The following is a 26,463-nucleotide window of genomic DNA, read 5'->3' on the forward strand; positions in this document are numbered from 1 at the left end:
TCCTAGCGGCACATACCCATTGGCATTGATAGACGGCATAGACATCTATTGTGGAACAGCACATATTAGAGGCAGATCCCAGTGGCACAAGCCCAGTGGGACGCGCAAAGTGACACAAGTTGTCGTGAAAGAGGTTCTGAAACGCAGTACATATCTAGTGTCACACACCTAGCTATTTAAGTTGGCCTGACAATCCGTTTCGAACTCGGTTGCATGAGCACATGTTCAATGATCTCTATTCAATGATCTGCACAATTACCCATTGTTCACTTGTTAAGCAAGTTGGAAGAGCGATGATAAGAGAAATGGATAGATAGATAGATAGATAGATAGATAGATAGATAGATAGATAGATAGATAGATATATAGATAGATAGATAGACGGACAGACAGAGCGACAGACAGACAGACACCGGAAAGTGCGTGGAGTTTGCTAAGAATGCGAAAAGCAATAAAGGAATGTTAAATGCCAAATTTTGAAATGAAGAAACAACGTAACGGTAGAAGTGATGCAGATGTCAGCTATGGATCTTTTTTGAACAGCCAAACATAAAGAAAATCACCGAACTTTCCACTCCGTGAAGAAGGTCCAACAGCGAAGCCGTGAACAGAGCTACTTACGGGGAATGGGACGCGTCGGCGTCCACGGGCAACGGCGTTCCTAGCGCCTTCCTCCACGCATCTCTAGGACGTTTCGAAACAAGAGTCCTTCACCAAATCTCCGTATATACAACCAGCGCCTCCTCAATTTTTTCAATGTCAGTGCAATCGCTCGCTTTGCACAGGAAGCCGTTGGTGCGCCATAGTTCAGTGAGTTGCCGCGATGTGGCGCTAACCAGAAGGTACGACTATAGTTACTGTATATGGCTCCCGCAGGGGGCTCCCTGCGGGTAACTCTAGGTACGACTCCTCGCGTCATGCGTGCGCCTAAGCGCGCACCGCTGCCATTCCGGAGGAGATGTGGTAGACGCTTCACGCGCCTTTCCGGATTACTTCCTCCGACTTGCATCGTGAGGCGATACCCTGAGGGCACTCTTCGCCACCACCGTAAAGCAGGCGCGAACACTAGCCGACGGGGGAGAGTAAAAAAGAGTGATCGGAGAGGGTGGTGAACGGTTGGATCGGCCGCATCTGGCTGGCATTGAAAAAAAAATAGAGAAGGCGCTGATACAACCAGCGCTAATGCAAACTCCTCTCACACGCCACTCCTCCGCTGACCTACTTTTTTCGTACACCGCCATTGGTTGCTGCGCCTCACGCTCTCTCACTCCAACGCGAGTATTCGACAGCGCGACTTACGTTAACCCCCGTCCCCGCTCTTCTTTGCATCTGCGCCCTCTCGCAGCAGGATTGAGCCAGCGCCTTTGTTCAGCTCTTCTTTTCCTCTCCTCACCCGCTAGGTCACGTGGGTTTTAGCGCACGGACGACGGAACAGGGTCCACAGAAACAGCTTCGCCGACAAAGCTCAGTGCCATTCCACTCTTTGAAGTTGGATGGCCAGCGGAGCTGTATATATGGTGGTAACCTATGTTGATTTAAATAAAGACACATACCACATGAATTGTCCTTTTCTACCGTCTTTATTAGTTTATCACTGAGGTGACTATAGCTTTGTGGTCACTATGGTAGACGGCCATAGGTTCCGTAACGATGCTTGACCGGGAATGGGCGCGAAAGCGGCGGGAGGCGTTAGCAGCCTCCCGGCGCCTTCGCGCCCATTACCGCTTCTGCTCACGCCATCGTTCTTCGTAGGCACGCTGTTCTTCCTCGGCCCGCAAATACTCGGCCCACCCTTTACACAGCCGGGACGAAACTGAGATAACGTGCCTATGCTGTAGGTGACATCACCAGCCAAAGAGACAAACTCATTGGCTGTTAAATGCAGCTGGGGCACACCGGCCATACGCTTTTGCTTTGTATAAAGGCTACGGCTTTTTATTGCGATAGTAATTATATGGACACTTCAACCGGATTTCTGCCGTCATCGTCGCCGTCGCCGTGAGGTTCCGTATAGATTCCAAGGGCGATAAAATCGTCGCCGCGCGCCGTATGCGGGAGCGAAAGCGCGCGGAGGGACGCGAGCGCTATCACGGAGAGCGAACGCACGGCCGAAAGCAAACGCGACCGTCGCGAGAAAGGCCATGGGGGTATGGGAGGGAGGGAGGTGGGGCGATGCTGTGCTCCGGCACCAAAGGCGTATCTTGCAATCGGGCGTAAGGGTAACGTACCACTCAATCTCCCACGCGAAAGCAAGCGGGAAGGCAGCGCGGGAGGGAGGGGGGACCGCAGCTTTTACTCTGCCAACAACAACTCCGTTCGTACTTTATCCGGCTGCGGCCGTCGCCCGCACGGTCTCTTATCTCCACAGGGCTCTGACCTTTGTCTGCGCTGTGCATCCGCCGCTCAGTTTCCTTTGAAGCGATAGACCGCGCCCGTTGCAGCGGCTGCGATTGCTGCCAGCGTTTTGACAGTCGTTGTATGCGGTCATTCGGTGTGATATATTCATATTTGCTTGTGTGCGCTCACACCAGGCTTGTTAATTCAGGTAGTAAGCGAATATGGCCAAGTTTATGCAGCCGATTAAACTACTATCCCTACTCCGAATAGCTCTCTACTAATTTTCTATCGCAATTGATGCTTCGCCTTTGGGGCGAAACTGCGACTTTTTATTGGCATGAGCATCGAGTGACACCTTTGTTTCTTGCGCAGCGCTTCCGGTTCACTTCTTAAGACGATTGGGTACGAAATTAAAAAAATGTCACAGTTTCGCCCTAAGGGCGAAGCAATGAATGCGATAGCAACACAGCAACGTCATACGAAGTAAGGTGAGCGGCTTTGGTAGCAACAACACGCAGAACTGTTGTCGACGCCATCGGCGTTTTGCCCGCGTTAGCTCAAAATGCGTGCGGCGTTGGTGACTGTTGCTGGAGCCTCTGATATAAATAGGCACTTGGTGCCGCAGCTAAACGTCGCCTCCCTTCCCTCCCCCTCCCCCACGGCCTCTCGCGCGTCCGAAGAAGGCGCGTTTGCTCTACATATATGGTGATTGTAAAGGAGAAAAGAGACGCCTACTTCTGCAGCCCTTAAGCGAGCACGGCGCAGAACGCGCGTTTGTTCTCCGCCGTGCGTTCACTCCCCGTGAAAGACGCGCCCCTCGCGCCCTTTCACTCGCACATACAGCGTTCGGCGCGCGGCGACGATTTCATCTCCAAATGACGTCATACGGAACCTCACGGCGACGGCGACGGCGACGGCGACGCCGACGGCGACGGCGACGCCGACGGCAGAAATCTGCTTTTGAGTGTCCATATAATTGCTATCGCAATAAAAAATAGTACAAATATTGTACAGTACAAAATTCATGGGTTTCACTGTAGATATGATATGAGAGCATAAGTTTTGTTACAAGATGAGTTACTGAAGTGTCTGGAATATTTAAAATTAAATAAAAACCACTCAGACGGCTGGGGACGAAATTTAAGATAAATCAGAAAAAATAAAAGAAATATTAGAGTTCAATATTCATTATAGATATGATATCAGAGCATAAGTTTAGTTGCAAGAGACGGAAGTGTCTGGAGGAGGTTTAATAAACTTCATTGAAAAACACCAATTTGAATGACCTGGCCTAGCTAGGTCTCCCACGTGGGGACATCGAGGTGTTGCCTCTTCGCCGCCTTGCGGGCTTGCTGGACGGCCCACAGCTGATCAGCGAGGTCGGAGCTGCGCAGGGCGGCGTGCCATCTCGACGAGAGGGTCTCGGTATTAACATTATTATATTCGACCTGACATCCCCACAGCATGTGTGGAAGCGATGCTACTTGTGTCTTTCATACGCTTATCTTACAACTGTTGGTAGTGTATATGTCGGGGTAAATCTTGTGACATCGGGAAAGTGACGGGTATGAGTTTGTTTGCAGCAGGCGTAAGGTAGCCGCCTGGACTCTGCATAGCTTGTGAATAGGCGGAGGGGAGGTTCTTCGAGAGAGGTAGAATGATTTGGTAAGATCGTTGTAGTTGGTGAGACGATCGCGGTGAACGCCTTCACCTGTGTGACCTCCGGCACGGTTGACGAGACCTCGTGTAGCGGAGTGGGCTACCTCATTGAGGCTGATGAGATGCGGATGGGCGTCGCCTGCATGCGCTGGGAACCAGACGGGAGTGACTTGGTTTTCGTGTGTACGAGTGGTTTGGTGTAGAATGCACAGTGCTTGAGGGGAGAGCCTTCCTTTGGCATAGTTGCTGATGGCTGTGCGAGAGTCGCTTACAATGGTTTGGCAGTTCGGATTGAGTATAGCTAATGCTATCCCGACCCCCTCCGCTGTTTGGGCATTTGGAGAGATGACACTGGTCGCATGATGTAGCATACCGCTAGTGGTAGTTATCGATGTCCGTCCTGGTATTCAGCTGCGTCCACAAAGCTGCGTTCTCCATAGGCTATTATAGGGGACGTTCCCGTGCTTTGCGCCATTCCTTGTTATATTCTAAATGCATATTCTTTGGAATTGGGACGATGTGTAGCCAGGCTCAAAGGCTTCCTGGGGTTGAGTGCTTGTCTCCGTGCTGTCAATGATAGTTGATGCCGAGTTTGTCCAATACATACCTGACAGTTTCAGTGAGTGTGAGTCTCTCTAGATGAGAACGGCGTTGTGCTTCAAACAGTTCGTCAACGGTATTGTGTAGACCTAATTGGAGTAAAAGGTCTGTGGTTATGTTGTTCGGCAGTCCTAGGGCGAGTTTGTAGGCACTGCGGATGATAATATTGAGTTTTGTCTATTCTGCATTATACCAATTGTGAAAATCAGCGACATACGTGATGCGGCAGATGACGACCGAGTGAACGAAGCGAACGAGGCCCTCCTCTTTCATCCCCTGTCTCCTGTTTATCGCGCGTTTGCGGAGACGCGACGCATTTGTTATTTGGCCAATGATCTCAGTGATTACCTTGTAGTTTGCGCCGTTTGATTCGATAGACATGCCTAGGATCCTCATAGTTGAGACCACGGATATGGTACCTACATCCTACCCGCCGCGGTTGCTCAGTGGCTATGATGTTGGGCTGCTGAGCACGAGGTCGCGGGATCGAGTCCCGGCCACGGCGGCCGCATTTCGATGGGGGCGAAATGCGAAAACACCCGTGTACTTAGATTTAGGTGCACGTTAAAGAACCCCAGGTGGTCCGAATTTCCGGAGTCCCCCACTACGGCGTGCCTCATAATCAGAACTGGTTTTGGCACGTAAAACCCCATAATTGAATTGGTACCTACATCCTGTACACGGAGGTGGATCTCTTCGTAAGTGCGTTTGGCGTTGGAAGCCACAGGGCAGGACCGCGGAGTGTGGGGAGATAAACTAGAAGTTCCGATTTGTTTGGGGAACATCTGAGCCCTGTGTTTGTAGGTAATTCTTCAATGTGTCGATGGCCTCTTGTAGCGTTGTTTCAATTTGGCCGTCGCTGCCGTTGGTCGCCCAGGTGGTTAGGTCGTCTGCATAGATTGTATGTTCAATGTCCTCAAATTCCTGGAGTTTCTGCGCTAGGCCGATCATGACCAGGTTGGAAAGCATCGGGGTTATGACCGATCCTTGGGCGGTGCCCGAGCATCCATGAGTGTGCTCGTCTGATTTGATGTTCCCGGCCACATGGAACGCTCGTCGATCTGATCGAAAATGACGGACATAGTTATAGGTTCGTTTCCCGAGGTTGAGTTGTGAAATGCGCTCTAGTATAGTGGAATAATTAGAAATAATTAGAACTCATTGAGCGACCGCGTAAGAAATTCAACATCAATCGGAATTTTTTTTTAAATAGCACAGTGCAAAATTCATAGATTTCATTATAGATATAATATCAGAGCATAAGTCTAGTTACAAGCCGAGTTGCTGAAGCGTCTGAAATAATTAGAATTATATGAAGTAATGACGAGGTTCGGGTGTCACTAAGAGAGACCTAAGTCAAAGATTAGGGTCGCCTACCATGGTCTACGCGCTCTGTCTACGCACGCAGCGCTCCGCTAGTAACTAACGTATAACAGCTCCACTGTAAAAAAAAAAGATTGTTTTAGAATTACTCAAGACACATAGAACTAATGTAGGAACCCAGGTCAGAGTGTGAAAGAACCATGTGTTATGCGAAATTGCCCAATCAAGATTATCTTAGAACGTTTGGTATATAACTAAGAAACCGACGAGAAAATTTTGGCAACATGTCGCAGCAGTCATCCAAGGATAAGTGAGAACGTAGTTGTACTGTGTGTAGCGTACGACTTCGTCTAATACAGGAAATTGTTATGAATCAGGGTTGAGAAAAGCAATAAAGATCTGAAGTATTGATGAGCGAAGGACACTGAACACTAATATGGTTTAAAAGCAAGAAATCTGTATTATGTTCGAATGTATCTTAAAAACCACGGTCCCTAAAGGCCATACAGGATCAAAGGCGAAGTCCCATTGAAGTGGCTTTCACCATTACCTCATTTAAAAAAATGTACACATAATCGCCATACCGAACTGCCTCTCTATTTTTTTTTAAATTTGCCGCTGCTACTTCCTGCGTTTATTGTACTTGTTTTGGCCATTAAATACTTTAGTTTTACAGCCAGCACTTCACATCGAACCTGTTTTTTTTTTCAGCTTCCAATCTGGCACATGGCACGGAACAAGGTAAGCAGAACTGAAGCGTCCTGGCACGAGCGTGCGAGAGTGAATGAGTTTTACTCGATAAGAGGCTTCTTATAGTCTCTGCACTATGCGCAGGGAACATGCGCAGTAGACAAAATATATGTGCCAAATGACGCTGCATAAAGAAAGACATTATTTTTCCACGTGTTATTTCTTTGCGCGAAGTCGTACATGCTTTTGTTGCGATGTCAAAAAAATGCTGGCAGGCGATTGCTTCCCAACTCGCCACAAGGCATAGTAACTTATGTGTGTTAAACATTTCTTTTGCAAAATCTTCTCTTACGATACATGCATGAAAAGCCTAATACATTTTACTTTCACACACCATGAAGGTGATCTGTGCCCCAGGATTATTTTTTTACTGCTTTGTACTGCGGTTCATAAATTATCACCATATGTATATTCACAACGCTACTCCCAACAATGTGCGCTGACACTGCGGGAGTACGTCTTATTCTATGTCTAGAGCAGAAGTTAAAGCGATATAATGTTTGCTTAATTCCCTTACAATATTGAAAGGTCGTTGAAGCGATTATTTGTTCGCTAAGGTATTAATCATACGTGCACGTACTTCAAACCTGTTCAGAGTCGAAAAAAAAACTAGCAGAAGTGCTCATTAATGTAACGCTCGTGAAAGATAAGGAAGAAACGCACCGCGGAGACCAAGAGAAGAGAAGAGGCAGAAGTGGCGGCGAAATTAGTTATGTTCGATTAAACGGAATGTTACATTTTGGCACAGTAACAGTTTTGAACCATGTGGGTGTCATTCACCATCCCCCGACAAGAAGATGGTCGTCTACTAGGAAGATGGAGACAATGCCATCGAGTTACCTGAAAAGGTCAGCACACCAGACTTATGGGCCTTCTTAGCCGACAGAGCCAATACATCGCATGAGAATTTCCAATCTATTGGTTCAGTCAGAGTGCATATATGTGTGACTGACTTCCAACGCTGGATGGACGGTTTGAGTAGCCAAACCGTAGTTAAAAGCGAAACTCAAGCTGCCAGCCATCTTATACAACACCCTTTGAAAAATTAGCAACAGTAAGCAGAGCGACAGCAAGAGCTACATACCATATTGTCATCAACGCCCCGATCAGCAAAACACACGGTGAAGGAACTTATCAAGCCAGAACTTTTTGATGGTACATCGTCAAGCCCGTCAATGTGGCTTCACATTTGTTAGTATGCATGTTTAACCATGCACTGTCACCGCATCTGTAATATGCACCATTTCCTTTTAGGATAGGCGAAGAAGTGGTTCGAGTACCTTTCAAAACAGATTAACCATGGGTTGAATGGCGAGCTAGCTTCCTGTGAGCCTTTGCTTCGCATCTAATAGAATGCTGGGAAAAGGCCATTGCATTCAAGAACCGAGAAGGATCTCTCATCAACTACTTCTACGAGAAACGTTTGCTTCTGCAAAGCGCCAACTCCGACCTGCAGGAATCATCAATTGTGCCACTGGTAATTCTTGGAATGAGAAAGGATTATCAGCGTTTAATCTTGATAAGACAACCTGCCTCATTAGATGAACTCCTGCAGTCACGGAAAGCTTGTCCCGACGACCTTTTGCTAGCCAATCACAAAGACAGCATTATCATCGCATCCCCGCAAGACCAGGCGTCCTATGGTTACAGCACTACAGTAAATTATGTTGAAACTGCATCAGCCAATTAGAGGACTCCACACCCGAGACAAGTAAGAGGGTTTGTAAGCCCGGAATTTTCATTCTCTTGCGAGACACCGAAAGAAAGCGTTTACTTAGCGAAGTCTGCAAGATGAGCGTCCATGGAAACGTCATTGAAGTAATAATTGACACTGGATAATCAGTTAGCATAGTTAATTCACTACTGATGCCGCAAGATCGAATATTCAGCGCCAAAGTTGTCAATGTACGCAGTTACGATGGAAGTTCTCGAGTACTAGACAAGTGGGCACGCGTGTGCGTGCAATTTAAAACAAGCAAAACAACTATTCAAGCACTACTCTCTCAAGATGTCGCATTTCATTTTATACTGGCACGGCCTAACATGAAGAAATTAAAGATAAACATCTGATGGCATGACGAAGTTGTTCTAGACATTCCCGTTGAGACATCCCAGTTGAATGCGTGTGCAGACTCTCAAAGACATCTCAAGTTGGTCAGAGAGAGTTCGGATGTACCGACACTGTTCCCGGAGCTGATAGGCATCGAAGTTCACCCTCCTGCAGCGAATGTAAATGAGGTTCCGTTCAAGCTCAGCGACACGACACCTGTTAAACGAAAGCCCTATGGGATGCCCTACGAAACAAATAAATGGCTAAAACAAGAGTTACAAGGCTTTCTAGAGGCTGAAATTATTGAACCATCAACATCGACCTTTGCATCTCCGATTACAGTCATGTCCAATGATGAGGGAACTTTCAGGATGTGCACTGATTATAGACTTGTAAACCGTCAGACAGATTTATTATCATACCCGATGCCAAGGATCGACAATATTATTGACGAGACAGGTGGATTCACATATGGTTCCAGCATCGACCTTTGCAACGTGTACTGGCTGATCCCGCTGCAAGAAGACTACAAGCTATTCACCGCGTTTGCTACACCTTTCGACATTTTCGAATACAACCGACTCCCTTTCGGTTGCAAGAATTCCGGTGCATGGTTTCAGAAGATCACGAACAGTGTGCTTAGCGAATTTACAGGGATCTTTTGCAACATGTATGTGTATGACGTCATCATTTATTTGAAGACTCGTGATGACCACTGCTCGAATCTATACCGGGTACTAGAGGCACATAGGAAAGCTGGGCTACACATACCTTGAAGAAGAGTGCATTCTATAAGAACACCGTTGTCTTTCTAGGGAGAATACTTGACGGACAAACAAAAAGCACGAAAGAAGAGTCCATCAAGCACCTCTCTCAGCTGAGAAAATGGTATGATAAGCATTCTCTTCGAGTGTTCCGGGGTCTCGCTGGACATTTTAGTGCTTTTATAAATGACTACGCCCTAAAGACCAAATGCCTAACGGTAATGACACAAAAAGATACTCCATTTGTGTGGACTAATGAATACGAAGAGATGTATGAGCAGCTTGTAAAAATTATATCATCTGACCGGGTACTGACAATACCGGATTTCTCGACGCTGTTCGAGTTTAACGCCGGCGCTTCCCATTATGGTACTGGAGCTGTACTATACCTGCGGGACGACATTGAGCACCCGAATCGACAGCTCAAAGTGACCGGCTATTACTCATACACACTCACCAAAGCAGAAGCTAACTACCCAACGACGGAAAAAGAAGCATTGGCAGTCGTAATGACCTTTCGTTATTTCAGAACGTAACTGGAAAGCGAACACTTCAGCCTATTCACTGACAACCAAGCACTGATGTACACTCCTAATCTCTCGCAACTTAAAAAAAGATTGGCCAGGTGGGTGAGCGAAATACAGCACTTTGCCTTTGATGTCACTCACAGACAAGGAGAAACATTACCGGATGCAGACGCCTTGTCAAGACTACTGATTAAAAACCAAGATCACGACAAGTATGTCACCCATATGTTGTGGGACGGCACGGACGAGATGATTCTAAAAAAATGAAGGATACACGTGCCTAAAACGAGTGTAAGAAAAATTTAAAGACTCTATCATTATTCTCCGGAATCCATTGGTAATGACGGATTTTGGAGGACGTACTGGTAGATTAAACAGATTTCACTAGAGTACGATGAAACATATTTCAGAATATGTGAAGATGTGCCATCAATGCGAACCCTGCAAAGCGAATTTCAGGCCCCGTGAAAGTGCAATGGTTATACCAAAACACTCGGAAAAGCCATTCGAGATTATACACCTTGACTTCGCGGAGCTCAGAAAGAAAGGGGGAGGGAGTACAAACTACGCAAGCTTTTCTGCGGACCATTGATGAATGCACACGCATGGTGGCATGCAGTACCGGAAAACAAAATTCCAACAGGGTTATCTCGCTGATTAACCGAGATATGTTCAAACACGCCAAAGTAATCATCGCTGGCAATGGTCCAGCTTTTAGAAGTGATCGCTTGAAACGTTGGGCTGACCAGAGGAACATAGAGCTTCGATTTGCTGCACCACATCAGGCAGAAGCAAATGGATTCGCCAAGACAGCGATACGATATGTGAAACAGTACATCGCGCTCTCCCCGGGATTTCCAGGTGGTTGGAAGTGTGCCCCTGAAGCGGCTGTGAACCACCACAATCACACACATGGCTGGCTTAGGGTGCACACCGTACTTCACGTACCATGGCAAATCGAATTGGCTTCAAGTAGACCCCCTGGTGGTAATTGCGAATCTGTTGGTGCTGCAAGAACGAAAGAAGTCTGAAGATCAACGTGATATATACAGGGTGTCCCAGCTATCACGCAGCACGATTTAAAAAAAAGAGTAACGGCGTTACGCGAAGCAAACCTAGTGCGTATAGTTTCCAGTACAGTGGAGTAGCCGCCAGTAATTTTTTTCATTACTGAAATTTAATTAGGTAATTGTAATTAATTATCTAACTCGATAAGTGGGCTGAATGATGTCATCAATGAGTTTTCAACATTAAGAAACGCCCATAGCCATCTATTTAATGAAATCGAAAGGTCAAATTGAGCGATGTTCTCTCGTCGTGTTCGGCGTACCGCTTTTTGATGTAACAAATTTGCATTGTAACTTGCATCATCGTGTAACAAATTATCGTTGTGAGGGACCATGTGACATTTGGTGCTACTGCCCGTCAAGCTCATTTACACAGAGCAGATGACGGAGTTTGTGCATAAGAAAATAGGAGCTTCGTACATTTTTTTCTTCTGGTCATCATGCCTATAATGACTAGAAAAGAAAGAAATTGGGACTTAACATGTTACTTCTCTGAGTGTGATAAAACGCGCTCGATACAAAACTATACTGCTGCTTTCGCAGCGTAAGCTATTATGGGCTAATTCCAATAGCCGTTTGGGTTCGCGATGGTGTCCGCCGCTGTCGCTGGTGACCGAAAACGCTACCGCCGGAAATGCGAAAAAAAGTACCCAGTCCCCACCGAGACCGAACCCAGGCCCGCTGCGCAGTAGTCGGATGCTTTACCACTAAGCCACGCAAGTGCTTGTTATCAGGCACCAAAAAAAAATGCCCTATAAACGCGGCCTAGGCAGGTGCGCAGGCGCAGACGATGAGATGCAATTCGGACGAGGCGCTCAATCAACGCGATCCCGAGCCTCCGCCAGTATGGTGACGCCATCTAGTGACCGTGCCTGCAAATACAGCGTGTCCGACATGTAAGTTGCATATAGCAATTGGATGCTGCATGTAACTGGACCTGGTTAACTCAAGCAGGCCAGGTGACTATTTGTCACCAGTCCATTTTGAAGATTCCAATAAACAATGACGATGATCATCATGAACAACAACAAGGTACCGTGCCACGGGTCAAGGGATGTGAGATGTGCGCTATGTATTCTGATTACCTCTCCGGTACACGTTATGGCGTCTCCTCACAAGGTACGAACCGCTACTGAAGAAGCGAATCGTAGAGCTACGTGCGCGGCTACAACCAGGCATCATCGGGCTCAGCAGACTGCTGTACAGAGCATTATAACCCGCAGCTCGTCGTCGACGCCGGGCTGACCGTTCAGATCGTTCTCCTCAAAACGAGGTGAAGAGACTTTGCCGCGAAGTTCCTGTTGTGCGTGGTGTCGAAATTGGAGCTACTCTTGAGCCGCTCCACCAGCTTACGGTGTGACTGTGCTGCATGTGCCGCGTAGGCCTGTGGCTTTCATGATAGGGCTCGCACCCTTCTATCTGGTAAACTTGCGAACATTTCATAGGGACGCACGTAGTTCAAGAGGACCTGTTGTCATTATGGTGACTGTTGAGCTTCTTGTTGCTTGGCATGGGCAGCTTGCAGACCAATAGTCTCTCGTTTCTTTGTCTTCCTGAAGAGAGTAAATGATGAAGCCATGACAGACACACAAGCAAAAAATGGTGAAACAAAAGTTAGTCAAACATCGAACAAATCACGGTTCTAGTTGTAGTGCTCAGAAACATATCCTGTGATGATTCTGGCCCTTGATGCTACTTCCAGTGGTCGCACATTCACTGTTGACTTGTACGTCCAGAGACAATGAAGTCCGAAGGGGTGAACGAATATGAGCAGCGTTTGGGAGGCTGGAGTCGAAAGAAAAAAGAGCCTCAATTACTACGGTCGGAGTGTGGGTGAGTTTGTGGCTCATGTATGACTAAGAACGGTGCACAAAACGCTAGACGACGGAAAGGCACACAGGCGCATAACACTGCTTTGAGTGTGCATTTCTTTCAAGGGTTTCCTTGTGTGGCCTGTGCTTAATGAAGCATAAATTAGATGACAGTTCTTTCTGCCAGGTAATAAACACAGTCACTTTATTATGTTTCAAATGCAATTATTCTGACTATCACCGGAAGTACATTTGCCACTAATGTGCCGTGAAGTTATATAAACAGCCAGAACTGTTTATATTTATGCTGTACTCCATGTTACAAATTATACCAACCTGGCAAAATAACATGAGCCTCTTTATAATTGCTCTTGAAGAGCAATAACATTATAATTATTACTACTTCCCACTTTTAATAAATGACTACCGGAATCTGTTACGCCGCAGTTATGCCAGTGAAACGCCGCAGCTGATAAAATTCACCGACTTTAAACACGTTCACGTGGTGACGGCTATCGTATGTTGGACGCATAAACTGGCTGATATACTATTGTGATCTAATTAAAAAGAACCTGCATGGTACTGCCCAAAGGAAATGACCACCCTGTGCGCAAACTTTAAAGCCGTAACATTTGAATCGATAAACGAACGGACTGCAATCGATACCAGCGGGCTGCTACTTATCACATGTCAGCGACGTTTCAAAACCTTTATTCAAGTAATGAAGCACGGAATTTAGTAACAAAAGTCCAATAAAAACAATGGTTTGCGTATTGTAAACAATGAGATGTTAACGAAGTTAGTCGGTTATTAAATGTGCATTTATAGATCAAATATGTAGCCGCGCTCAGCGCCCCTTGCAGAAAAAAATACAGATTAAAGTATTAAAGCTTCAAAGAAGCTTCAATATACCGACGCTGCTACATGCACTTAAGATCTTTTCCTTGTAGTAGTCAAGAACGCTAGAGGTCATGAGATTCTTGATGTCAGGCAAGAAGCGTATAGTGCCATGTAAAAGGGAGGCTGAGGAACCACATTTCGCCCTGTTAAGCGTTGCGATACAGAAATGTTGAATTGGCGAAATTTTGAAGTCAGACTACCTATGAACACCATTAAGTCAGTATATCGTGGAAAAACGAATAGAACTAGCAGACGACCGCGTTCTTGCGGAGAAACGGTGCCGCCAGGTAACCCAGTTGTTAGTAAGAGCACCGAGCGTGCTGCCAGAATACGGCAACTAAAAGAGGCGTATATTGGTTGAGCGCGTAGCAGAAAGTGCGCTTGATATTCTTAAGGGCCGCCTCCTTGCATTGAGAAAGAACACGACGATCGCCGCTTTTATCTATTTGACGCCCCGTGACACACTGGTGGAAGACGCGGGGTAGTCTCGCCAGACGACGGAGCTCCGAAGCGGTCGGTGCTGCGGTGCGACCACCATGGCACACCAACCAGAATCTCCTTCTGCGCCACGGACACCGATTGTAGTAGTCCAACCCCGAGACCCTGTAATGTTCAACGGGACCGATGGTACCGACGCTGAGGAATGCCTCATGCTATACGAACGTGTCAGCGATTCCAACCACTGGGACCTGACAGTCATGCTGGCCAATGTGGTGTTTTATCTTAGTGGAACGGTTAAGTTGTGGTATGACAATCACGAGGCCGCCTTTGGGAACTGGGATACATTCAAACAAAAGCTGCGTGACCTGTTCGGTAAGGCCTCCAGTCGAAAAATTGCTGCGAAGCAACAGCTGTCAACTCGCGCCCAGACGTCCACGGAATCATATTGTACATACAGGATGTGCTGGTGCTGTGCCGTAAAGCTGACAGTAACATGCCAGAGTCTGACAAGGTCGGCCATGTCCTGAAAGGGATAGCGGACGACACATTCAATTTGCTCAAGTGAACAAATTGTGCTACCGTCGATGCCATGATCGAGGAGTGTTAGCGCTTTGCGCAGGCTAAGAGCCGCCGTATTCAACCACCATTCGTCCGGCTTCCCAACACCGCTGCAACGTCTTCGTGTGAAGAGCGGCCGAAATCCAATCTGTGGCCGCCTTCAGCCGAATTGACGAGGATTGTCCGCCGCGAAATCGAGGCAATGGCTCCCACTAGCCTCTTTACCAGCTCTAACGCCGGCGACTCGAGCACACCAGCGGTTTCACTCGTCCAAGCCATTGTGCGAAACGAACTCGCGAATCTCGAGGTTCACGCTGTTTGCGCCGTTGTTAGCCCTACATTTGCTTCCGGAGTCCGGACATCGTTTCCTCGGTATCCACGGTTCGCTCTACGATCTCGCAACCCTGCTGATTGGCGAACTGAAGCCCTTCGGCATATCTGCTTTAACTGCCGCCGTGTCAGGCACGTTGCTCGCTACTGTCACAACCGCTGGTCGTTCCCGGCACGTACTCCATCCTTTTGCCATGATCGCCTCCTTGATCGCAGCCCTTTTGAGCCACTATCTGCAGCACACCCCTACAATCCTGACGCTGCCACGACATGGTCCAGCCGCTCGCCGTCACCTAGAGGTCAACAGTCGCCTTCGTAACCGTACCGCCGTCCACCCTCCCACTCCCCACCACCTCACCGCGCCACGTCGCCGGGCAACCGTGGCTCCTTCACTCCGGAAAACTCTTTCACTCCGGAGGTAATGCTGCATCTACGAATCTGCCCCAAAACCCGCTAGTTACTTTGCTGACTCGACGCTGTGTTGGACGTTGACGTTGATGGCGTGACGATTTCTGCACTTGTCGACACCGGCGCTTATACAGTCGCCGACCGATTTTTCGGACCTGGCGGGGACCGAAAAAAAGTCCGAAAAATCGAACAGTCCGAAAAATTAGTTTTCGCCAAAAATGTTAACTTTATTTCATTCAGGCAGGCTTAAAAAAGTCCTTGATGCCGCCTTGCCTCATAGTACACTTGGAGGCAATTAGGTTTGTCTGTATTTGCGCCAAGGTGACATCGTCACCGTAAACGCTCGACAATAGCGTCACCGCGTTGGCGATCTCCGCCGCCGACGGCTGCGGGTGGTCATCGTCGTCATCATCCGAGCCGCTCTCCGGCTGCTGGACAACCTGGCGAAGAATTTCGTCGTCTGTGGCCTCCGCGCACGAAACAACGTTGTCGTCCGTACGAGCGAAATCTTTAAATGTCATCGTGGCAGGAACGTCCACTCCACCACTGCGCCGGTCGTTCATTAAGTCATCCCGCCATCGGTGCCGTCCGGGTCGCCTACGTCCAGGTCATCCGCCTCGGGCTCTTCGGCAGCAGCGAACCCTGCATGCCTAAAGCAATGCGCGATGGTTTCTGGCTTCTCCGCTTTCCATGCATCGGCTAACATGTGGATGGCGGCCAGAAGGTCGACCTTGTACACCTTCCCGCTGTCGAGGCACAAGACGGTGCGGCTGAGCAGGCGGGCACGGTAGTGTGCCTTGATGTTTCTGATCACGCCTTGATCCATTGGCTGGAGCACGCTTGTGGTGTTAGGCGGTAAAAATTCCAGCCGAATGGCCTCAAGGTTCGGCACGCTACCGTGCGCGCCACTGTTGTCCACAAAAAAGACCTTTCTGTTCTGCCGCGCAAACTTGCGGTCAAGTTTGCGTATGTATCTTTCAAACAATGATTGCGTGATCCACGCCTTGGAGTTGCTGTCGTATTCCACAGGGAGGGTTCTCACAGCCTTAAAACACCTCGGATTTCTGGCCTTCCCAATAACGAGAAGAGGCAGTTTTTCCGTTCCGGTGGCGTTGGCACCAACCATCACTGTTATACGCTCCTTGCTGAGCTTCCCACTGGCGCACGATTCCCCCGAAAATGCTAGCGTACGATCCGGCAGCATCTTAAAGAAAAGTCCTGTCTCGTCACAGTTGAATATGTCCGAAGGAGCATATTCTTTAAGCAATGCTTGCCACTTCGTGACACGGTAATCAGACACAATAGTCTGATCCACCGCTCCGCTTTCACCACTCACTTTTTTGAATGAAATTCCGTGCCTCTTCTTGAAGCCGCGAAGCCATCCGTCAGTAAATTTGAACTCTTCAATGCCCATTTTGAGAGCGAACGACTCCGCCTTTTCTTTTAACAAGTCTCCCGACACGGGCAGGTTCTTGGCCAAAACTCCTTTGAGCCACAACTGCAGAGCCTCTTCAAGGGCTGGATGAACGCCCTTACTGTCGTTTTTTTGGCTCTTGTTGTGGGAATTCTCAAACGCTGACAGTATCTTCGCGCTGTTTTTGACATAGTCAGATACCGTTTGCTTGGAGAGGTGGTATTCTTTGGCGACATCAAGCTGCGAACGTCCACTCTGTATCAGCTTGATAATTGCAGCTTTCTTCTCCAACGTCAGGGCCGTGTACTTCCCACGCTTCTTCGCACCGCCTGGCTCTCGCGATGGCACAGATGGCGGAGCCATGGCGTCAAGCACGCAAAATTCGATGTTGTAGTAGCCACAAGGAACCACACAACGTCTCGATGCAGCGCGACACAACACGTGCGGAATAGCGACTGAAACAAGCTGAAGAAGCTACAACAATAAAAAGAATCCTTCCTTCGCCTCCTCCTTTCCCGTCCCCAACGGTGTGATGACGATAGTAGTGCTGACCGAAGACGAAAAAGTAACGTCCCGTGCCGCGTTTTCCAAGTGCGCTTTCTAATCTCGGAGGCAGCAAAGCCATTCGAAGACCAAATTTAGCCAAGCTGGCGGAAAATCCAATATGGCGGCTTCCACAATTGTTGGGAGCGTAGCTTTAAACGAGCGATTTAGTCCGAAAAATCCAACTTTCAGGGGCAAATTCGTCCGAAAAATCGGTCAAAAAAATGCATTATCTCTATGGGATCCTTGACGGTGCATTTATGGAGTCCGGAATATCCAACAAGTCCGAATTTTCGGAGTCCGAAAAATCGGTCGGCGACTCTATTTCTGTCATGAGCTCTGGTATTCGCCGTCGCCTAAAGAAGGTGGTCGCACCTGCTGTTTCCCACGTTGTAAGAGTGGCCGATGGGGGAACTCCCACCATCCTTGGCATGTACACCGCCCGCGTCACAATCGTCAGTCACCCAACTACTGTTTTATTTACCGTTCTTGAGCAATATCCGTACGGCGTTATACTTGGCCTGGACTTTCTCGCAACTCATTCTGCCCTAATTGACTGTGCAACTGGCCTCCTGCAGCTCGATCTACCTCACCTAGCCGATGCCCAAACCACGCCTTCCGCCCGTCTCTGCTCTATCGACTATGTGCACATGCCCCCGCAAGCTACCATGTATATCGATATGGTCTCGAGCCCTCCTGTCACTGATGGCAATTACTTGCTATCCCCGGTAACAGACGTTCTGCTCACCAAGAATGTCGCCGTGCCTAACACCCTCGTGACTATCACCGACAACCGCATCGCCATTCCTATTTGAAACTTCAGCGCCTCTCCTCAACTGATTCCGGCAGGCATGTCACTCGCCGCCATCACTGCTGCCGAAGACTGCGAAATTTGCGCGTTGGATCCCACCAGTCCCTCCAATTCGTCCTTCATTTGCACCACGCGCGATGTCCTTGTCGAAGTGATCCCTGCTGACCTTCCTTCTGATCAAGCTACTGACCTTCGGCGCCTCCTGGAATCTTACCTCGACATTTTCGACTTTGACGATCGTTCTCTCAGCCAAACATCTGTTGGCCAACATCACATCGACACGGGGAACGGGAGCCCTATCCGCCGCCGTCCTTATCGCGTCTCCCTCGCCGAACGTCGTGTGATCCAAGGCGAAGTTGACAAAATGCTCACAAAAGGCGTTATCGAACCTTCTTGCAGTCCATGGGCGTCCTCTGTGGTGCTAGTAAAAGAGAAAGACGGCAGCTGGCACTTTTGTGTTGACTACCGACACGTGAACAACAACATACGCAAGGACGTCTACCTCCTGCCCCGAATCGGTGAGGCCTTGGACTGCCTCCACGGTGCCACGTACTTTTCCTCCATCCGCCTACGCTCTGGATACTGGAAGATTACCATTCATGCCATGGACCGCGAAAAGACTGCGTTCGTCACACCAGATGGACTTTACCAATTCAAGGTTATGCCTTTTTGGATTGTGTAATGCCCCCGTAACCTTCGAGCGAATGATGGATTCTTTCCTTCGGGGCTATACGTGGTCTACGTGTTTATGCTATCTAGATGACGTAATTGTCTTTTCGCCTACTTTTGAGGACCATCTAGCCCGCCTGTCGGCCATTCTCGATGTGTTTCGCCGCGCTGGTATGCAACTTAACTCCTCCAAGTGTAGTTCCGCTCGGCGTCACATCACCGTTCTCGATCACCCTCTTAGTGCTAGCAGTGTCCAACCTGGCCCCGACACGGTGCGTGCCGTCCGAGACTTTCCTGTTCCTCGTTCAGTTAGCGGTGCACGGAGCTTTGTCGGCTTGTATTCATACTTCTGCCGCTTTGTCAGGAATTTTGCCGACATCGCCCGGCCGCTTACTGACCGACTCTGGAAGGCCATCTCTCTTTCCTGGGGTCGTGCACAAGCTGCCGCATTCACCACCGTGACCACTTTACTGACTTCACCGCCCATTTTGGCGCATTATGACCCGTCGGCCGCTACAGAAGTTCGCACCGACACTAGTGGCCACGGCATAGGTGCAGTACTCGCCCAACGCCAGAACAAATAGGACCGTGTCATTGCCTACGCCAGCCACCTTCTCTCGTCGTCGGAGCAGAATTATTCGATTTCTGAGCACGAATGCCTCGCTTTGGTCTGGGCTGTGGCAAAATTCCGCCGTTATTTGTACAGCCGAACGTTTTCCGTTGTCGCGGGCCACCATGCCCTTTGCTGGCTCTGGTCGCTGAAGGATCCTAAAGGCAGGCTTGGCCGCTGGGCGTTACGACTACAGGAGTACACCTTTGACGTGCTCTACAAATCTGGCCGGATGCACCATGATGCTGACTGTTTATCCCGCTACCCTGTCGACCCTCCCGACACGCCGGACGTGATACCGGTGACTTCGTCATGGCTGTTGCAGATCTGGCCAACATACACGCTGAACAGCAAAGTGACGACACGTTACGATCTATAATTGGCCGCCTCCATTCTCGTCAGCCCGACCCATCGCATCATCTGTTTAAACTTCACGACGATATTCTTTACCGTCGTAGAACCACTCCCGACGGCCCAGAGCTTCAGCTTGTTCTCCCCAAGCATCTTCGTGCTGCTGTTCTCAAAGAACTCCACGATGCTCTGACCGCTGGCTATCTTGGCGTATCCCACACATACGATCACGTGCGGCGCCGGTTTTTCTGACCTGGTCTGTACCGATCTGTTCGACGCTACGTTGCTGCGTGTGACCTTTGTCAACGACGTAAATGGCCCTCCGCGTTGCCTGCAGGCCTTCTGCATCCTATTGACATACCCCAGGAGCCATTCTATCGCATCGGTCTTGACCTCCTCGGTCCATTTCCTACGTCTGCTTCAGGGAGCAAGTGGATCGCAGTTGCGACCGACTACGCTACGCGTTTTGCCATCACGCGAGCTTTGCCGACTAGCTGCGCCACTGAAGTCGCCGATTTTCACCTTCATGACGTCATCCTTCCTCATGGTGCACCTCGGCAACTGCACACAGACCGAGGCAGCTACTTCTTGTCGAAAGTTGTCGATGACCTCCTTCGTTCCTGATCTGTGGAGCACAATCTCACTACTGCGTACCACCCGCAGACCAACGGGCCCACCGAAAGGCTGAACCGCACCTTAACCGATATGCTGTCAATGTACGTGTCTGACGATCATCGGGACTGGGACAGCGCTTTGCCATACGTCACGTTCGCGTACAACTCCTCCCGTCACGACACCGCCAGTGTTTCGCAATTTTATCCCCTGTATGGGCACCACCGTGCATTGCCTTTTGACACTCTACTACCTGCTGTTGTACAACATACCACGGAGTATACCCGCGATGCTGCCGCGCGAGCCCGTCTGGCACGTCAGAGCGCTCATGAGCGACTATCCGATTCGCAGTTGTGCCAAAAGGACCGTTATGAGCGCAGCCACCGGCACCTCTGCTTTTCTCGGAGATCTATTGTGCTTCTGTGGACTCCTTCTCGTCGCGTCAGTCTCTCCGAAAAGCTTTTATCGCGTTACACCGGACCTTACAAAGTTTTGCGGCAACGTAGTGACGTGAACTGGGAAATCACCCAACTGAACAGTTCATCTAGGCTACTGTCTCGTGACGTCATGCACGTATCCCGACTGAAGCCGTACTTTTCCGTCGCCTCCTCGTGTAAGTAGTCTGCGCCGAGACGGCGCTCAGCACGCCAGGGTGGTTGGATGTTACGGGCCGCCTCCTAGCATTGAGAAAGAAGACGATCGCTGGGGGACGCTGCGCGTGTTCAGCCATCTCGGCCATCTCTGTCAACAGTTCCTGTTTTTAAATCCTGTTCCGCTTTTATCTATTTGACGCCCCGTCACAATATTACCTACAGTGACGATCTGTGCATTCTTTTCATTCTTCATCAGCCAATATTCCTCAGAAGCACTGCGGAGACAAAGCTGGTAATTGTTTTAGATGGGTCATCATAGGACGCTGCCACTACGTCCCACAAAAAAAGCCTGGACTGCGTCCCTTAACCTAAAACTACTTTACTTCACGCATGAGGAGTTTGAAAAAGCAAAAGCGGACTGAAGTGATCCTAACGAGAGAAAACGACAAATGCGTGCTATTGCATCCTCATAACTTCAGCTGTGGTGTTGAAGTGAATCAGGTATTCAAGTGAATCAGCTGGGTTCATTCATATTCTCAAAGCAAACCGAAGATCCTAAGTGCCATTAGCAGCAGCCCCATTGAACGTGCTGTTGTCTATTCGCAAAAGAAAGCAGCAAACATATCATTTTCTACTGAGCTTCACAGCAGCGCGAATAGGCACACGTTTCATGGAAACTTCAGACCAGAAGACTTTGAGCTGTAGACCGATCAAAACGCCCTCCTTCGGACCCGATGTCCAGTCAGCTCACCAAATAGTTGACGACGAACGACCCACTTGCCCTAATGCCGAAGCGGCATTAATAAACTCTGCTAGTAGTACAGCAGGCCTACCGACAGCTTTACCTCCCTTGCTTGAGAGACGCACGTGCAACTGCGCGAAACTACTGGATTGGGCGTGAATGCAAATTAGTGGGAAGTGTTGTGTGGTTGTTTCTAATGTTCAAGTAATTCAGTGCTGCTACTGGACTAATTCCACCTGTCAAGATCACCGGCCTTTTCGGATCTCATTTTCGTGAAGGTGGAAAAATGCGTCTGGGATCTCATTCTTCTTCTTGCTCGGCCCTGGTCAACCATGTGAGCTGGTGCGAAGATAGAAGATAGGGCAGAAGAAATAGGAGGAGAAATGGAGGGCGGGTGGATCCGTAGCCTGGTTTCTCGCAACCGCTGAAATAAAGTCACAAAGTTTTTTAAATGGATGATCTCGTCGTCTCTAACAAGGTTGTCGAGACGCATAACGCACATATCCGTGAACTGCTTGCTCATCTGCACGATTGTGATCTCGTCACAAATGCTGTCAGATGTCAGTTTGTGGTTTAGGAGATCAATTTACTAGCAGATTGCATCACCAAGCAAGGCATCAATAACTCCGCTGCCTGACAAGGTATAGACCGTCATCTACTATTAACCTCCGACGTCTGCACACAGCCCGGCTCGTTTTCTCGGCCTCATTAACTTTTTAACGTCGCTTCAGGCCTACATGTTCTACACTATTGTAGCCTCTTCCAGCGCTCCTCCTCGAAAAGGTAAGTTCGCTTCTCTTCCTTTTGACTTTGTCGTGAGTCAGGTATTTCGCGTGGTAATGACGAAAATTTGCTCTAGCCACACTCCTGCTCCACCCTTCACAGACTGCTCCAATAGTGGACGCTTCTTCAGTAGCTGTGAGAGCCGCTCTCTATCAGTGGCTTAATGGTGCATGAGTCCACATCTCTTTTGCTTCCCGGAAGTTGCGCGACACTGAGCGCCTATATAGCACATTCAGACGTGTGCCGCTCACCGCCTACCTTGCGGTGAAATGCTTCATATTCTGCGTCGAAAGTCGAGAATTTGTCATCCTTGTCGACCACAAGTCTCTCGCTTCCGCCATACGTTCCTTCGCAGCGAACCACTCTCCTCGGTAGCTCCGTCACGTTGCTTTCCTCACGGAATACACTACTGACACATTGCGTCAAAACTAGCCTCAACAGTGCAGCTGACGCTCTGAGCAGCATCGGCATCAAAGCCCCGACAGGTATCACTGACCTCTCCTTCTCCTCGCTCGTGGCGACAAAAGTGTCCAACCCCGATATTCCACGCCTCCCGTCTTCTACATATTTCTGCCTGGAGCAGGTTCACTTCATCGACCATGGCGTACGCTATGGCTGGATGCTTTAGCTGGCCGTGCTCGCATCTGTGTCCCTTGTCTACTTCGTCGTGTTCTATTTGATTCGAGCCGATTGCTCTGCTATCCAAGCATACTTGCCACGCTAGACCTTATCACCGCACGCAACGTCTCGCCTGGTGTACGCGCCCGCATGCGTGACTGGGTTCGTGCTTGCACAGCCTTCCAGGGTTTTGACGTACGACACACCAAGCCTCCACTCCGCCATGCATGCTTCTACCCCATTAATCCTGCCACTGTCCGACCTTTGCCGCCATCTCGTGGCTGTTCCGCACTTGCTTACGTGTATTGATCGCTACGGCCGGTGGCCTGTACCGGCTCGCATGCCTGCCATCGTGTCGGTCACAGTTGTACATACTTTCATGTCAGCATGGATCAGCAATTTTGATGTGTCGTTGATGGAGTCAGCTGAAGGTAGCAGAAAGTTTGAGTCACCCTGTTCACATTCCTTATATTTTTGCTGGTCTGTAAGCGAACTCGCGCAACTGCTATCACCCGGCATCCAACTGCATCGACGCTAGAATGCACCAGCAGTTGAAAGCAGCGCTTTCTGCTCAGCCTCCAGCGGCCGATTGTGTTTCCCACCTGTCACTCGTGCTGCTTGCCCTTCGATCTACTCTCCGACCAGAGCTCTCTTGTTCAGTAGCCGAGATGTTTTACGCTGCACCCTCCGCATCCCAGCTGATCTCGGCACCGCCTGTGTTCGTCACCGCCACACACCGTCTGTTCCTGATCCACCTTCTTTCGTCCAGCGTCAGCGGACCTACTCACCTACACACTACTCACATGAGCCCACGTAACGTTTTCCCGCCCTCAAGCCCGCAAACGTCCTGTCATGTTGTCAGCATATTGACGCACCTTGTCGTCCTGTTCCAGCTCGCTATTACGGCCCCTTCCCCGTCGTGAAGTGTCCAGAACACCACTTTACTATAGTGTGCAAGGCGTGGGGACACAGTCACCCTCGAGAGGATCCAACCTTCCCCCATCATTGGCGTGCCCACCTGACTGACTTTTCAAGTGACCATGGCCATTTGTCTTCAAGGGGGGGGGGGGGGGCGCACCCTTGGAGCGTGTTTCGTCTACTTCTGGAGCGGCACTGGTCAACCATGTGAGCTGTTGTGAAGATAGGCCAGTCCCCGGTCCCCAATGGCTTCCACCACCACTCGTGCTCGTTGAATCAGGGCCAGCCAGACCTGAGGCTCGGAGAGACGAAGGATTGCCTCCCACTGCACATATGTTGGTTGGGGGGCTTTTAGAATGGGGACATCCGCTGGTAGTTCTTAGCACTCAATCGTGACCTGGAACGTCGTCAGTGGTGAACCGCAGCCTCCGCAGGTGGTGGGGCATAAGGTTGGCGAGAACTTTCTGAGAAGGACGAGGTTGGGATACGAGTTGGTTTGAAGCCGTCTCAGGGAGACGGCTTCATTCCGGTAGAAGGATTTGGGTGGAGGATGATCTCGCAAGTGCCCTAACCTGTAAAAATCTAGGGTGTCGCGGTATGCGTTGGGCATATTGCGGGAGGCTTGATCTGGGTTCGTCGCCTCACTGCCAGGGGCCCGGCAGGTAAGCTCTCGGGCAGCCGCATGAGCGCGGTCATTGCCCGATAGTAAGGCGTGACCAGGTGTCGAAATCAGGCTCACGCATGGTAATGAGAGATCTGGAGCTGCGGGGAGTTTGCGTAAGCTGGTGAGAGTGTGATTAGCTTACTGGCGTATATGAGCCCTGAGGTAAACTCGACATGCGTCTTCCGAGTCTGTAATGATGATTTGGTCATGTTTTGGTGATCTCTTCCTGTGAATGACGAGGTGTTTGAATGGCGAGTGCTATGGCCACCGTCTCCCCCATGAACGTGGAATACATGGCGTGTGGATCCGCAGTTGCCTTCCTCGCAACCGCTGATATTAAGTCGTGAGGTTTTTAGCTGTGCTTAGTAGCTGATATAGGCAAGCCAGAAATCGTCAGCTGTACTTTTTGACGTGCATTGTAACCAGGGACGTGCGCATAGAACTTGTTGTGGGTATACCTAATGGCTTCTGCAGGTCTTCTGCCTTTTGTGTTGCGTGAATATTTGTGTGGATTTATTTGTGCGATAACGTAGTAACGTGTACCCATGCTCCAAAACAACTCGCTCTTGTCGAGGGGAAGATGGTTTGGAGGAAGCTTGGACAGCAAACAAAGCAAAGAATGAGTCGGAGGAGTTGACGCTCAAGCCGCTTCGACACAATAATAAAGCGTTAAAGGAAGTGCCCTTTCTTGCGTAACTATATCAGGACGGAAAAACAACAACGCCCGTAATACAGCATATGACTGGGATTTCCTGAAAGTTGATCAACTAGAATAACGACACGATGAAAGGACAGGAGTTCTTAATTTCTTTTCTTTCTGCGTGAAGCAATTCATGCTGAAAACATACCTCATGAACATTTGGACAAACGAAAAAATAAACAGGGCCGAAATTGCCACTTATTCCCTATTTCGAAGAAGCAACAAACTTTACTAGAATACACATGCAAGCGACAACTACTGTTTAAATCCGTATCAAACAAATTCCTAACTTTTCTTACAGCGGTTGGAAACGTATGTACTGAAGAGAAATTGCAAACCGCTGGTGGAGAGGTAAGTTTCAATTTATTTTCCTATAGAAGATAGCATGCTTTATTCTAGGGTGAATGATACTTCGGAAAGGATATAAGGGACATCAAATAAGTATGGCGCGAGCAAAACTATAAACTGACTTCACTCACACCTTGGCCTCAATTTAATGCTGCTGCCGTGTTGGCAGGTGGAAAATTTGGACACGTTTGAAACGCACTCATACAGATTCTTCGCAAGCAGTCATGTTTGGGTATGACAAGTTCAATAATCTTGAACCGCCTTCAGATGAAACCACTGGGTATGATTTGTTGTTATTAAAGTTTCCTCCATATCAATTATTATTCGAGCACGCTTGAAATGCCGTCACGGATTCCTTTATCTGAAACCACCACAGTACCAAATATCTTGCAAATCGTACAGAAAGTAATGAAAAAACGTAATACGAACCTTATAAAACAGTTTTCTTGCTCATACAATTTTCCAATGGCATTCTTCAACCAAGAAACTAATAGATTCATCCATTGTTTGCGCCATTGTAGAAAAGAGCTTCAATTAAGACTGCAGCTTGTAGCCATCGCTG

General features: G+C 49.0%; 1 protein-coding gene across 1 annotated transcript in view; it reads left to right on the forward strand.

Moving 5' to 3' along the window:
• Positions 1–26,463, forward strand: part of LOC125945969 (evasin P1181-like) — a 329,927-nt gene that overhangs the window by 19,427 nt on the left and 284,037 nt on the right. Inside the window, exons 2-3 of the mRNA XM_049668405.1 lie at positions 6,631–6,660; positions 25,855–25,904. Coding sequence (XP_049524362.1) covers positions 6,631–6,660; positions 25,855–25,904 — 80 coding nt within the window. The remainder of the gene's footprint in view (positions 1–6,630; positions 6,661–25,854; positions 25,905–26,463) is intronic.

The sequence above is a fragment of the Dermacentor silvarum genome, chromosome 5 (genome assembly GCF_013339745.2).
Source record: "Dermacentor silvarum isolate Dsil-2018 chromosome 5, BIME_Dsil_1.4, whole genome shotgun sequence".
NCBI lineage: Eukaryota > Metazoa > Arthropoda > Arachnida > Ixodida > Ixodidae > Dermacentor > Dermacentor silvarum.